Below are 15755 nucleotides of genomic sequence, written 5' to 3'. Positions count from 1 at the left end.
GCATTTGCCTGGATCGATTTAGGGAAAACACGGAAAACCTAAATCAGGATGGCCGGACGCGGGATTGAACCGTCGTCCTCCGAATGCGAGTCCAGTGTGCTAGCCACTGCACCACCTCGCTCGGTCACAGAGAAGAACACGTGGCTCCGCAGTAGACGTCATCGTCAATTATGATTGTTACTGGCATGGGGTCATCAAGAATCGACCGTGGATCAGTGAAGAAGTGTCGCCTAGTCGCGTCAATCCCGTTTCTTGCTACACCAGATCGACGGTTGTCTGGATACGTCGTCATCCAGGCGAACGTTTGTTGGAAACATGCAACGCGCCACGGACGCAGGCATGTCGGGGCAGTATTATGCTGTAGGGTAGTAATAGAAAGCACCATGACAGCTGCGGATAACGTGAACATTGTTGCCGACCATCTGCATTCCTTTATGTTTTGATGCTTTCCCCGCTGCATACGGCACCTCCCAGCGGGATAACTGTCCGTTTCACAAAACTAGAAACGAGCTACAGTGGTTTAACGAGCACGGTAGTGAACTCATGTTGATGTCTTGGTCACTCTATCTCATCCCGATGTAACGCAGCTGGGACGCTATTGTGCAAACCCCCGACCCATAATTTATGGGAACTGTGTGACCTGTACGTAGACTGCTGGTGCCACACATCTCTGGAAACCTGCCGAGGACTTGTCGAATGCACGGCACGCAGGATCGCTGCTGTACTGCGGTCCACAGGTTGATCAACACGCTGTTGACCAGGTGGTCATGATATTTTCGATTGCCAGTGTACAGCGAGGAATGCTTCTAAGGTAAGCACAGGAGCAGAGGTACATTATCTGGCGCCCGTAACTGCTCTAGCGTCTAGAGTTAAGCACCATCAGTAAGTAAGTGTCTCTTTCTTGTACAGAATCTCGGAAGGACTAAAGAAAATCCTTGAAGAACGATATTATTTTCGCCGAAACTGTTTAAACAGTTTAAACCACTGTTGACCTATTTGGACTGCACTGTCATTTTCAAGTGGGCAAGTCTAGCAATATACATAGTGCGACACGTTAATACAATTGATCTTATCAAAGATGTCATTTTCTTTAAGTAACAAAAGAGCAAAATCTTTCCACAACATTAAAATAATGAAACATTACACTTGGGAGCGACTCATCTTCATCCTCATCTGCACCTGTACTCTACAAACCAGATGTAGAGGCCACTCACCACTGTACTGCGTGCAGGGTTTCTTCCCGTTCCATGCGGATACTGGGCGACCTAAGAATGATTTTTAAACTCCACTGAGTGCGTTATAATTTGCCTAATATTGTTTTCGTGGTCTTTACAGAATCGGTATGTAGAGAGTTGAAATACATTCCTTGATTCCTCAATAGTTCTTAAATGTTTGTAAGTACGAATCGCGGGATAATTAATTTCTATCTTTCAGCTCCTTCGGTTCAAGGTTTTCAGCATTTCCGTGAATCTCTATCGTTTGACTGAGGAACCTGTGACCAATCGTGACGTACTTCTTTATATACGAGTGTTCAATATCCCCTGTTATTTCTGTGTGGTATGGGCTCCAGACACTTGAACATGCCTCTAGAATGGGTCACATCAACGTTTAGTAAACGGTATCCTTTTTAAACTGACAACATTTTGCCAGTATCTTTCCAATGAATTGAAGTCTCTCTACTGCTTTACCTATGACTGAACCTATACAATCATTCCATTGTATATCCTTACAAGTGGATACACCCTCCAGGAATTTGCATGAGTTGACCTGTTACAGCTGAGATTCGTTGACGTTGTAGTCATAAGTACTACGTTTAGCGTTTTGTGGAGTGTGCAATTTTAAGGTCTGGAACATCTAAAGACAATTACCAATTTTTTAACTCCTTTGAAATCTTATCAAGATCTGCCTGGATATTTCTGAAGTTTTTTTTTCCAAATATTACTTCATTATACAGGGTGTTCCATTTGTGTTGACCGAGCGAGGTGGCGCAGTGGTTAGCACACTGGACTCGAATTCGGGAGGACGACGGTTCAATCCCGTCTCCAGCCATCCTGATTTAGGTTTTCCGTGATTTCCCTAAATCGTTTCAGGCAAATGCCGGGATGGTTCCTTTGAAAGGGCACGGCCGATTTCCTTCCCCATCCTTCCCTAACCCGAGCTTGCGCTCCGTCTCTAATGACCTCGTTGTCGACGGGACGTTGAAACAAAACTAACCTAACTTGCGTTGTGCGATTGTTAAGTATTGACGTAACAATCTGTGTCGGACTGAATCTATGTGAAAGGGGTATTTTCTAAATGCGCTTCTGGCCACTAAATTTTCAAATCTAGGAAGGATATAAAGTAATGGAATTCTACTCACTGCGCCACTCCTGTGGATATGTCCATTTCTGTCGGCACGTAAGTGTTGGCGCGCCTTTCTTTGTTGTTGCATGAAGCGAAGCCGCATCGATGATCGCCACGCTGACAGTCTATATAGGGGATTGACTCCAGACCTAGGGATAATTCCTCCCTGAGGGGTAAAATGAAATATTCTGAGGAGTTCAAATGGTTCAAATGGCTCTGAGCACTATGGGACTTAACATCTGTGGTCATCAGTCCCCTAGAACTTAGAACTACTTAAACCTAACTAACCTAAGGACATCACACACATCCATGCCCGAGGCAGGATTCGAACCTGCGACCGTAGCAGTCCCGCAGTTCCGGACTGAGCGCCTGAACCGCTAGACCACCGCGGCCGGCATTTTGAGGAGTGAAAACGAAACAGTTCAGTTGTGTTTGGGTTATGCAATTAATTATTTTTAAAAGATAGTTACTGTTATTACTATTTCGTAAGACTGTAATACAGATTACGTAATTTCCCAATAAGTACAGTTTTTTCAGTGAGTTGTTTCATTAACGTTTGACACAGTGCTGTGATGGTTCCAGCTTCAGAAATGAGAGTATGAATATCTTCCTTACACAGTCCACCCACTACACATATACTTTGTACCATGCTACTGTGGAAGTAAAATTGAGATCTGCGTATGTCACATATGCTTAAATATCTCACGAAAACGCTTTCTCCGAGTTGCGCGCAGTCCCCGCAATATACTAGAAATTGCCTCTTTATTTACTTCACAAAAACAAACAAAGTAATTGACAGTACAACACAACGGTAACTATGTAATGGCTAATACATCGCTGTAGGGCCGATGTCGTGTTATTATTATTACTGTTATCGCTATTATTGACAGTGTTTAGGTACAAAGCATAGTCTTCCAGGTTCTGTCAGTCCAGAACTAAGGAGCCCAATAATCAAGTGACTTACAAAAACTAAGTGTAGTGCACACAATTTAACCTGATTGATTTTAAATGCGGATATACGGTGAGGGTGAAGCACTTATGGTGGAGAGGAAGCATGTTTTCTAACAGCTGTCTGCCCTGAGTTCGGATAACTAGCTTTCTTTCCTAAGAAAGCGTTGTATCTAGCACTCACGACGCCCCGAGAATTGCTTCATCAGACTATAAAACATAGTTGTTAGAAATAAGCAGTACCAGTAGCGCCAGTGAGTAATTATTTCGTGGTTTAATAAGACACCCACAAAAAGCAAGTATCATCTATCGTAAAAATAAAAGTATTTAAAAAAATTGATTTCATTCTACGTTTTAGTTGGGCACCATTGTTGATGGTGGTGTGGGGAAGGGGCGAGGGGCTACTGGCTAATATCTGATTGCACTCAGGGGTAATGGTGGACCACTGATAAAGACTGTGAAATTAGATACAGAGAACTGCTACACATGGCAGCAACAATCTCTCTAATGCAGATGGGCATCGCGTTAAACTGAGCTTAGATAGGTCATTCCCTGTTGCTTCAACTCCATTCCACAGTTCATCAATCATAGTGGCTAGAGAGTGATAGCGTGCCAATTTCTCGACAACCCCTGATCAGATGTTTTCAGTAGGTGAGAAATCTGCAGAGCGTGCCGGCCAGGACAAAAGTCGAACACCCTCTGTATCGAGGTAGGTCTATACAGCACGAGAAACTTGAGGGTTGTGTTATCTTGTTGAAAGATAACGTCACGGATATCTCGAAGATAAGGCACAGCCACAAGCCTTAACACGTTACAGACGTACTGTCTGGTCAACGCTTATGCGAAACAGAGGTGATCGCGTCGTGTACCAGCGACAGCCTGTAGCCTCAAGATAGGTTCTGAGTCTATTCGACAATGACGGATGGAATGTGGCAACGTTCTTTGTTCTCTGAGTCTCCGCACACGGATACATTCACCGTGATGGTATGCACAGAACCAATACTAGTTTGAGAAGACGACGTGGTGGCACTGCCATGTCCAGTGTTATCGCTGGACACATTGCTGTCGACGCGCCTTTCCTGGTTGCCACGTCAAGGGGATACGCAGCAGTAGTCGCCATGCTGACAGTCCGTGGTGCTCCATTTGTCATTGCGATGTGCTTGTGGATAGTTCTTTTGCTGTAAACTAGTGAATTTCATGAGTCAAGGTAGGCCTATGTGACGTAGATATACGATCCAGCACGGCTGAGTGAACAACATATCTGTCCTTTCGGGCGCTAGTCGCAAGGGCAATGGAGTTTCTTCAAGGTGTCGGATACGGCGCTCCTGAACTCATCGACTCTATGGTTGTGGAATCCCGATCAATCCAAGCAGCGTCATTAACGAATGATAAACCGCAGTCTTGATAGGTGAAGAACCTGTTGCTGTCGAATTTCGACAAATCCAAGTAACCTCCTTACGCGAGGCTTTACATAATCTTCACACAACCAACCAACAAAAAAATTTTCAGATGTGTGTGAATTTCTATGGGACCAAACTGCTGAGGTAATCGGTCCCTAGACTTACACACTACTTAAACTAACTCATGCTAAGAACAACACATACACCCATGCCCGCGGGAGGACTCGAACCTCCGGCGGGAGAGACCGACCAACCAATATTTACATGGTATGTACAAGTTGTTGGTTTTAACTTGAGACAGTTGAATATCTCGAAAACGACACCTCGCACGAAAAAAAAATGTTCTAGGTGAAAAGTTAATATCAGTAAAGGGCACATCTGTCTGTGCTACAACTGTCCACCTGCTACCCACAGCAGCTGCGTGTGTGGGGTCAGCTTTATATTTTCAAACGGAATCACCCGATTTTATTGCATATTCAGATTCTACGCCAAAGACAACGTACGGTTGAGCAAAGCACTCTTTTTTATTCGTGGTAGATGGCACTGTGATCGACAAATATCTAGTGTGCCTGTTTTTGCCATTAAGAATTGATGTATTTGATTATACATTTCATTTACGATGTAGATGTAAGCCTTGGAGGTCTGGCTTTTGATATTTCTGTTTGAAATAAACCACAGTGTCGCAAATTAGATTATACAATACGATATGGTTAGCCGTTTCCATGTCTGGTCAGAAACTACGTTTAGCGTGATCCAGGAACAACACTGTAAATGTAATAGTTTTATGTTGCCTTCGGGATGCTTGATTTAGGTAAGTGTCCTTGCCTCTCACCTTTGGGCTGCTTGATTTCGGTGTCTGTCCATGGCAACAAGAGCGCGTGTCCTATCACTTCATGGACATTTTTTCACATTACAATGGCTGTGGTTTGCAATCCGCCAGTAGCCGCGTAGCGGCCAGCGCGAGAGTTACAGCGGTTGGACAGGAACAGACACCAAAATCTTTCACACTGATGGCGGGGTGCGACGGCGGCCACCGAAATCAAGCATTCCGATGGTTTGGAGACTGACCACAATCAGTCCCTAGGGAACAGAAAAGTTAGTTACCATACAAGTAGCTTATTCGCCGAAATGTCAAAGTCCAGCAGTATTACTTGTACTGCACAGCCACATTCGTAACACTCAAGCAACATTTGACGATCAGTATCAACCGTTGGAACACGAAGGTTTCCATTTACGTCGTAAATGAAATGTAGACTCAAATGCGTCGGTTCTTTATTGCAATAACAGGCATACTTGATACTTGTAGTTTACAGCGCCATCAACCGCCGATGATAAACAACGTAACTGTACGTATTTTTTGGCGTAGAATAAAAATCGGGAGGTTTAATTTGAAAACACAAAGCTATCTCCCTCCACACAGGAGAGGCGGTTAGGCGGTGACCAGTTGTAGCACAGCTAATATTAACTTTTCACCTAGAACAATTTTTTTCGCACGATGCCTCGTTTTTGAAATATTTAGTTGCCTCTGGTTCAAACAAACACCCTGTAGTAATGTTTAAAGCTTTCCCGGCGTACTGATTGTTCCATAAAAACACGGGAGAACTGCCGGATAACAGTAACGTCCTGCCACGATATTTCGGCGCAGAGTCTTCTGGCCATCTTCAGGTGAGTGCCACTGTAGTAGTACTGTGGCACTCACCTGAAGATGGCCAGAAGACTCTGCGCTGAAATATCGTGGCAGGACGTTACTGATATCCGGCAGTTCTCTCGTGTTTTTATGGAACACCCTGTAGTATGTCCACGGCCTCACTTATATCTGCTTTGCACTGTATAACAGAACGTCACCCTGAACCCTAAAGTAGTATAGTGATACTCGATACAGTAAATAGTTTGGAAGTAACCGATACTCTAATGTCCGATTTGAAGACTATCAGACTCCGTATATTTATCTTTATACACTTTAACCTTGTTTACGTGGCAGTGGCGTCTTCAGCTTATGACTATTGAGTCGCATATAATAGTTTCCGAAGCACATTGAAAATACCATTTAGCGTAGTCTTGAGGCATGCAGAAAACATTAGCTAGCCTTTTCTGTGCATTCCTCCGTATTTAAACTAATGGCCCGAAACAAATTGGTAACTGTGAGAAACGTAAAATTATTAATTTCTGTAATTTCTTTACATATAATATTTTCTTTAAATATTGTCTTTGGCTTCGAGTTTAACAACTCGAAGAGACTGTCATCTTTGGTCTTGTCGATACGAGATGGATCTTTGGAACACGACGTTCGGGGTCTTTTATTACCAGCGTCGGTTGGGTAAGGTTGTCATATAGATATGGCGGAAGACGCTTGATTGTAAATTTGGTGAAAGACAATGAGTTTCATTTAATATTTGTGTAGAAGTGTTGTTAAATGTGAGAAGATTCGTTAAATAGTGATATGCATAAACAAAATACCACATGTTACCATACAAACCAGTTAGGCTCATCGTAACATAAAGAAAACCACGGGAACCTCTCAGCGGAATCACTCCTAGACTCAACGAAGCCAATATATACTATCGAGACAATAACGAAGACCTCGTCGTAAAAGCTAAGTACCAACACTGTTCGTACTTGTTAGCGACCTCTGTCTAACTTGAAACTCCTGTAGATCCTACATTTATCATGTGGACAAAGAAGTAGGACTTGAAGACTGTGGAAGGAAGAGGTCCGTCAAACAGTTCGGCTGAAATGCTAATTATGTGCGTATTCAAGCATGTAGTACACTTGATGACAGTCTGACTATTGTTGAGTGCTGCCTTCTTGATGTTGCAGTTTTAATGGGCAGCAGTGTGCTTTTTGTACTGGGTTGTGATCCGCAGTGCTGGGGCTGAGACGGACTGTGTCGTGGTCTGAAGTCTGTCGCCGCCCGCAGGTTCGACGAGGAGCTGGTGCACACGGTGTGCGGCATCCTGGAGGTGAACTGCTTCGAGGTGCGCTGCGAGAACGGCGCCCTGGTGCGCGGCCTCTACCCGCAGACGGCCATTCTATCCCACAACTGCATCGCCAACACCGGACACACCATCGCCACGCGCTCCGAGACTGGCGAGCAGCACAGGTCAGCCCAGACAGATAAACTGCAAGTACCAAAACCCTGAGACCGTAGCTTGTGTAGACATCATACTGAAACCAACATCTCAATAAACTGATGGGCGATACGAGTTGCAGACAGCTTATGCAGCAATCGTTAATTTTTTCTGTTTGTTGTACAAGGGATGGTTACTAAGTTTTAAATATCACTGGAAAAAGAAATGTTAGGTAAATAATTTCTTGTCTGTTTGCAGGAACATGTCTACTGTCATGATAAATACTGGAAATACCAGCGCCACAGTAACGTAGCATGCCGTTAGAGCAGCCAAAATTAAATGGTGCGGCCTATTGATAAAGTGGAGTATTACGCGGTAGCTTTGTTTAGACGTTTGAACAATGCTACGACATGCTGAATTGGCGGAAGTGTACGACAACAATGGACCAGTATAGATGGTGCAACTTAGGAACTTCCTTATTTCAAAAAACCATAAAACAGAAAGTATTCGAGATATCACTTTTATTCTCTGTTCTTTACATAGAGCTACATTTAAAGTTTTCATTGGGTTATGAAAATGATATCCTGAAGATAGCTACCGTTCTGCTCAGTGCATTTTGAGAGTCGAAACAGAAGTTTTGGTCGACTTTATCCAGCACGTCTCTGTCTATGTTAGCGAAAGCAGCACGGATACTGTTCCGCTGCTCAGCCAGGCTCCGTGGACGATTGGTATACGCCTTGGATTTAAGATTGCCCCATAAGAAAAAGTTGAGGCTAAATCTGGCGAGCGTCCTAGCCACTGAAGATCGACTCTCAGACAGGTGTCACGGACGGGAAAGTCTTCGCGCAGAGGGCTCATGGACGTTCGTGCCGTGTGAGCCATGGCGCCGTCTTGTTGGAACCAGATATCCCCCACATCCATTTCTTCAAGTTCTAAAAGAGAAAAACTCCTCAGTCAAGTGGCCATACCACTCATAAGTGACAGTAAATGCCCTATAGTTCTCTTCGAACAACCACGAGCCAATAATGTCAATAGTGGATGATGAACGACAGTCACACGTCCTGTACGCAGGGACCGCTCATGAAGTTCTTCAATGTAGCATGTTTTGTTTATTCACACATTCAGACAAATGAAAATGTGCCTCTTCGCTAAAGAACACAAGGACGTCATGAGGTAGCTTTTCGATCTAGACTTCACATGCATTTCTTTTTGTGAAACAAAATTGTCTGGATTAAGTGTGTGCGCCATTGCCAGTGTGTATGGACGAAATGGCAAGTCTTCATGAAGAATTCGTCTCACTGTGCGAACAGAAATTGCAAGAGGAGGTGCGTGTTTACGCGCAGACCGCTTGGGAGAATTGAAAATCGCCTGCCTTACTTTCTCGACGTTTTCTGGTGTCCTGGTGGTTCTTGAAGGTCCTGGTTTCTATTTCTGCACGCTAAAAGTATCCATAAACATGTCGACCACATAACAATCGATGTACGATCAGGAACACGACTTGCAGACTCGATATTAAACCGTTTCGTGACTGTACGCTGCGTTGCGATGATGGAACGGCTATTGGAAAAGTAACTCGCCAAGAGGAACACGCACTCTTCTCTCGTTCACTGCACGATCGCTGATAAACTAACCTTAAAAAATTGTTAGATCCCACCCTTTCGAAAACGCTCAACCCCACACAACAATGAGTAAAGGTCGCTGTATGGTGAGCGTTCCAAATAAGGAAGTTCGCGCACCGCGCCCTGTGTTACACAGTGGTTAGGTGGTGCAAAAGATTCCAGTGTAGTGAAACAAATCTGAATGGCGAAAACCGAAATGGCAGACCATCTTTCTGCGAAGAACAGGGAACCATAAGAGAAGTGAAGGCTCTGATTTCAAGACCAGCGTATAAAAAAAGTGAAAATTTCATCGATTTCATGGCATTTTGACCCTGATAGATGTCGCTGCCCACTGGGTTCCTCGACTGGTCACACCCTTTAAAAAGGTCCGCCAAACAGACGTGGCAGCGAAAATGTTGCAGCTGTGCCAAGCCAATCCAGATTATTTAGTTAGCGAGTTCGTTCTGCACAGGACACAGACACACACATGCTTCTGATTCGAGCTTATTTGCCTCGCCCTCCGTATTTTTCCTACGTGACAGCCAGAAACGACTGCGTAGCAGTCATTTAGAGAATGACGACAGTTCGATTTTTGAGTTTGAATTCTCCCTGAACAGCCAAAATACAGACTCCTGCATCCGAGGTCCCCGTCAAGTCATCCATCACTGAGATGAAAGTGTCGCATTAAGACTGAATGCATAGCGAAGGATTAACACCGTCATCATGTTTCATCGTTGCAGTTTGATTTTTTCGAGGTGATATTTAAAACTGTGTGACTAGCTCTCTGTGTCTTCATTCAAAATGATATGTAATGTACGGTGCCTGGTTGCATGAAAGCATGTACGAACGGAAGTAATTTCTCATTGGGCATACTGGGTGGTCAGAAACAGTCTAAAAAGCTTGTAAGGATATCGCATTTTTTTCTTAATAGTTAATCCTCACCACAACCTACCCTGCAGCACCCTTACAAGCTTTTCAGACGGTTTCTGACTACCATTTGTAAGGTTTGCTAAGATACTCTCCGAAACCAAGTTATTTGATTTTTGACTGAAGCTAAAGTCATATTTGCCAGTGTGAAAAATACCTATGGCTGTCTGGGTAAATCACTTTAAAGCTCAGATAAAGGCAACGGCATACCAGCAGGAAACTGCTCAGACCAACCTTCAAGCTGGTGCCAGCTTTATCTTCTATGTTGTTGTTGTGGTCTTCAGTTCTGAGACTGGTTTGGTGCAGCTCTCCATGATATTCTATCCTGTGCAAGCTTCTTCATCTCCCAGTACCTACTGCAACCTACATCCTTCTGAATCTGCTTAGTGTATTCATCTCTTGGTCTCCCTCTACGATTTTTACCCTCCAGGCTGTCCTCCAATACTAAATTGGTGATCCCTTGATGCCTCAGAACATGTCCTACCAACCGATCCCTTCTTCTAGTCAAGCTGTGCCACAAACTCCTCTTCTCCCCAATTCTATTCAATACCTTCCCATTAGTTCTGTGGTCTACCCATCTAATCTTCAGCATTCTTCTGTAGCACCACATTTCGAAGGCTTGTGTTCTCTTCTTGTCCAAACTATTTGTCGTCCATGTTTCACTTCCATACATGGCTACGCTCCATACAAATACTTTCAGAAACGACTTCCTGACATTTAAATCTGTACTCTATGTTAACAAATTTCTCTTCTTCAGAAACGCTTTCCTTGCCATTGCTAGTCTACATTTTATATCCTCTCTACTTCGACCATCATCAGTTATTTTGCTCCCCAAATAGCAAAACTCCTTTACTACTTTAAGTGTCCCATTTCCTAACCTAATTCCCTCAGCATCACTCAATTCGACTACATTACATTATCCTCGTTTTGCTTTTGTTGATGTTCATCTTATACCCTCCTTTCAAGACACTGTCCATTCCGTTCAACTACTCTTCCAAGTCCTTTGCTGTGTCTGACAAAATTACAATGACATCGGCGATCCTCAAAGTTTTTATTTCTTCTCCATGGATTTTAATATCTACTCCGAATTTTTCTTTTGTTTCCTTTACTGTTTGCTCAATATACAGATTGAATGACATCGGGGAGCGGCTACAACCCTGTCTCACTCCCTTCCCAACCACTACTTCCCTTTCATGTCCCTCGACTCCTATAACTGCCGTCTGGTGTCTTTACAAATTGTAAATATCCTTTCGCTCCCTGTATTTTACGCCTGCCACCTTCAGAATTTGAAAAAGAATATTCCTGTCAACATTATCAAAAGTTTTCTCTGTGTCTACAAATGCTAGAAACGTAGGTTTACCTTTCCTTAATCTATAAGTCGTAGGGTCAGTATTGCCTCACGTGTTCCAATATTTCTACGGAATCCAAACTGATCTTCCCCGAGGTCGGCTTCTGCCAGTTTTTCCATTCGTCTGTAAAGAATTTGTGGTGTCACCGCCAGACACCACACTTGCTAGGTGGTAGCTTAAATCGGCCGCGGTCCATTTAGTACATGTCGGACCCGCGTGTCGCCACTGTGTGATCGCAGACCGAGCGCCACCACAAGGCAGGTCTCGAGATACGGGCTAGCACTCGCCCCAGTTGTACGACGACTTTGCTAGCGACTACACTGACGAAGCCTTCTCTCATTTGCCGAGAGACAGTTAGAATAGCCTTCAGCTAAGTCCATGGCTACGACCTAGCAAGGCGCCATTAGCCTTACATAGTTTGAAAGTTATCGTATGAAATGTCTCAACAAGAAGAACGATGTATACAACAAGGATAAATAAAAGTTAAGTATTCGAGGAGCTGCATACTTTTCTTATTAGCTTTCACTACTTATCCTGTTCCAGAAGTCACGCCCGTCTGCGTTAGATAGCGTGCATTTCGGCCCCGTCTATCTACAAGGTGTTGGCACATTTACCAACACATCAGAATTCGTGTTAGTATTTTGCAGCTGTGACTTATTAAACTGATAGTTCGGTAATTTTCACATCTGTCAACACCTGATTTCTTGGGGATTGGAATCATTATATTCTTCTTGAAGTTTGAGGGTATTTCGCCTGTCTCATACATCTTGCTCACCAGATGGTAGAGTTCTGTCAGGACTGGCTCTCCCAAGTAATGTTGTCTACTCCCGGGGCCTTGTTTCGACTCAGGTCTTTCAGTGTTCTGACAAACAATTCACGTAGTATCATATCTCCCATTTCCATAACATTGTCCTCAAGTACATCGCCCTTGTATAGACCCTCTATATACTCCTTCCACCAAGTGGTTCTCTATTCTCCAAAGGTCTCTTTAATTTTCCTGTAGGCAGTATCTATCTTACCCCTAGTGAGATAAGCCTCTACATTCTGCCATATGTCCTCTAGCCATCCCTGCTTAACCATATTTTCTACTTTCATCAATTAAATTCAATATTTCTTCTGTTACCCAAGGATTTCTACTAGCCGTCGTCTTTTTACCTACTTGATCCTCTGTTGCCTTCACTATTTCGTCCCTCAAAGCTACCCATTGTTTTTCTATTGTATTTCTTTCCCCCATTCCTGTCAAATGTTCCCTTATGCTCTCTCTGAAACTCTGTACAACCTCTGGTTTCGTCAGTTTATCCAGGTCCCATCTCCTTAAATTCCCACCTTTTTGCAGTTTCTTCAGTTTTAATCTACAGTTCATAACCAATAGATTGTGGTCAGAGTCCACATCTGCCCCTGGAAATGTCTTACAATTTAAAACCTGGTTCCTAAATCTCTTACCATTATATAATCTGTCTGAAACCTTCTAGCATCTCCAGGCTTCTTCCATGTATACAACCTTCTTTCATTATTGTTGAACCAAGTGTTAGCTATGATTATGTTGTGCTCTGTGCAAAACTCTACCAGGCGGCTTCCTCTTTCATTTCTTAGCCCTAATCTATATTCTCCTACGTTTCCTTCTCTTCCTTTTCCTATTGTTCAATTCCAGTCACCCATGACTATTAAATTTTTGCCCCCCTTCACTACCTGAATAATTTCTTTTATCTCATCATACCTTTCATCAATTTCTTCGTCATCTTCAGAGATAGTTGGCATATAAACTTGTACTAATGTAGTACGCGTGGGCTTCGTGTCTATCTTGGCCAAAATAATGCGTTCACTATGCTGTTTGTAGTAGCTTATCCGCACTCCTATTTTTTTTATTCATTATTAAACCTACTCCTGCATTACCCCTATTTGATTTTGTATTTATAACCCTGTATTCACCTGACCAAAAGTCTTATTCCTCCTGACACCGAACTTCACTAATTCCCCCTATATCTATCTTTAACCTATCCATTTCCCTTTTTAAATTTTCTAACCTACCTGCCCGATTAAGGGATCTGACATTCCGCGCTCCGATCCGTAGAACGCCAGTTTTCTTTCTCCTATATCTGTCTTATGAAAGTACGTGCTATGTTCCTTTCACTCTTTTTCTTTCAAGGAAACGAAATTAATAACTCGTTTTAACGAAATCATGAATACTAGGAATAGTTTCCTACAGATGAAGTAGTACTAGGAATACTTTCCCACAGATGAAGAACGAAGATAGTTAGAATGTTACACGGAAGAGGAAAAATTTTATGGCAAGTGTTCATACAATCCGACACGTGTCAACATTTTTCGACAGATTTTTTTATACGTACTAAGGCTTTTTTATTAAAAGAGAACTAAAACCATATGCTGTGTCACCAGATTTTATTTTCCTCCGCCTTTAGCGTCTAGAGGAAAAAAGAGGTAGCCGTCATTTAACTGAAATGGGGAAGAATTGTTACATGAATCGGATAGTAAAATGTGAGGTGCATTTGGTCTGCATTGCCCTTGATATGACTGTAGGGAAAATTGGCAAAGATATTTATGCAGTTGTAGCAAGTATAAACGGAAAGATAGAATATCTCACTCTTTGTTAGAATCTTTTTTGCCTTGATCGACAAAATCCTTTGTTAATCAGTCACCATTATTTAATGTTTCGCGTATAATGACCAATAAAAAATATACGTCCGAATAATATCGGCTATTATGCTGATGTGTCGCTCCAGTTGTACGCTTTACTAGACCTGAAAGAGAAAAACTGTCAGGTCCACATATCATTGCAGCTAATGACAGAGACTCCGTTTTATTCCACCTATCTTGTGACTTGGTTGTTGGTTTCAAAGCTTCATATTGCAGAGATCGTGGAGTCACGCCCTGTCTATGTTTATCTTTGGTCAAAGCTAACACCTGATGTTCTTCCAGCTTCCTTCCGGTGAATGACTTTTTTGTTACATGTTGCGTGTATTATCTTTGGCGTGCATCTTATTATTTCGTCAGGCAGGGTGTGCGGGGCCAGAGGGCAACGATCGTGCACAAACCGGGATTTTTCTCCGTTCTGCCAACTGCGTCACTGTCGAGAAGCGATGCTCAGTTCTCGCGGGCTCTTGTGTTGTTGCTCGTTATTTTTGTGTTCTATCGAGCTTGTTTGTTCTCTATGACAATGATAATGCTGAATTGTGCTATAGCTTTATGTGAGAACTACTTTATAATAAGAAAATTAAGAGTAGTTGTAGTACCTATCACAGTTTTCCCAAAGATCCAGAAACATGTGCTCGGTGGGTTCAACTCCGCAGAAGAAGTGATGGCATTCACATTACAAATGCTACTATTTGTAGCTTATATTTTAAAGAGGACGATTATTTACGAGATCCACAGCCTGAGCAATCGAAACTTCTACAAAAGAATCTTAAAACTGGCTGCAGTGTCTACGTTGTTTCTTATTAAAGACATTTCTGATGATGTTCCGTCCTCAAATGAATAGGTATCTCAAATAAATAGTGTAAGGAATGCTCTTTAAACTCGTAAATGAATACGAAACACTCCACAGCTCTGTCACCAAAGAAGAAAAAGATTACAGCATAAAAACAGAAAAAGAGGATAAAATTAAGATACTACTAACACTGCTGAGAGATGTCTGCGTTTAATAACACAATATGATAAAGTTTTTACATGCAAACATATTAAATGTCTCGTAAAACGCAAGAAGAGTGCATTTTGCAATCGGGAAGATATGAGTATAGCTTTGGTTTTACTCTCTTCGCCCGAGAAATTTTGTGCAGTATATATACAGCAAAGATGATGGGTAAATCATTAGCGGGATTTTCAGAAATGGTGTGTATTCAGTTCTTTCCGGTATCATCCTGACATTCTGATCAGTGTGTGTCAGTTAACCAAACTTCAATATACTTATACTCGTCTCACGTAACTAGAATAAGTCATATTTTTTTATTATTTCGTACCTGTGCGAAAAAGATATTAAAGGCTATTGCCGATTGAGACGCGCAAAATGTGCTTAATACACTGAAAACTCTTATGATCATTGCATTGTCAGTGCTATTGAAAATGATAGACGACAGGTTAGAAGTTATCTAATAGAAAATATTGAGT

General features: G+C 42.6%; 1 protein-coding gene across 1 annotated transcript in view; it reads left to right on the top strand.

Moving 5' to 3' along the window:
- The window catches only part of LOC124595546 (SET domain-containing protein SmydA-8), a 262407-nt gene that overhangs the window by 153864 nt on the left and 92788 nt on the right, over positions 1–15755 (top strand). The window contains exon 4 of the mRNA XM_047134324.1: positions 7609–7791. Coding sequence (XP_046990280.1) covers positions 7609–7791 — 183 coding nt within the window. The remainder of the gene's footprint in view (positions 1–7608; positions 7792–15755) is intronic.

Source organism: Schistocerca americana, chromosome 2 (genome assembly GCF_021461395.2).
Source record: "Schistocerca americana isolate TAMUIC-IGC-003095 chromosome 2, iqSchAmer2.1, whole genome shotgun sequence".
Classification (NCBI taxonomy): Eukaryota; Metazoa; Arthropoda; class Insecta; order Orthoptera; family Acrididae; genus Schistocerca; species Schistocerca americana.
The sequence above is the reverse complement of the archived record's forward strand: the minus strand, read 5'-3'. Positions and strand labels throughout refer to the sequence as shown.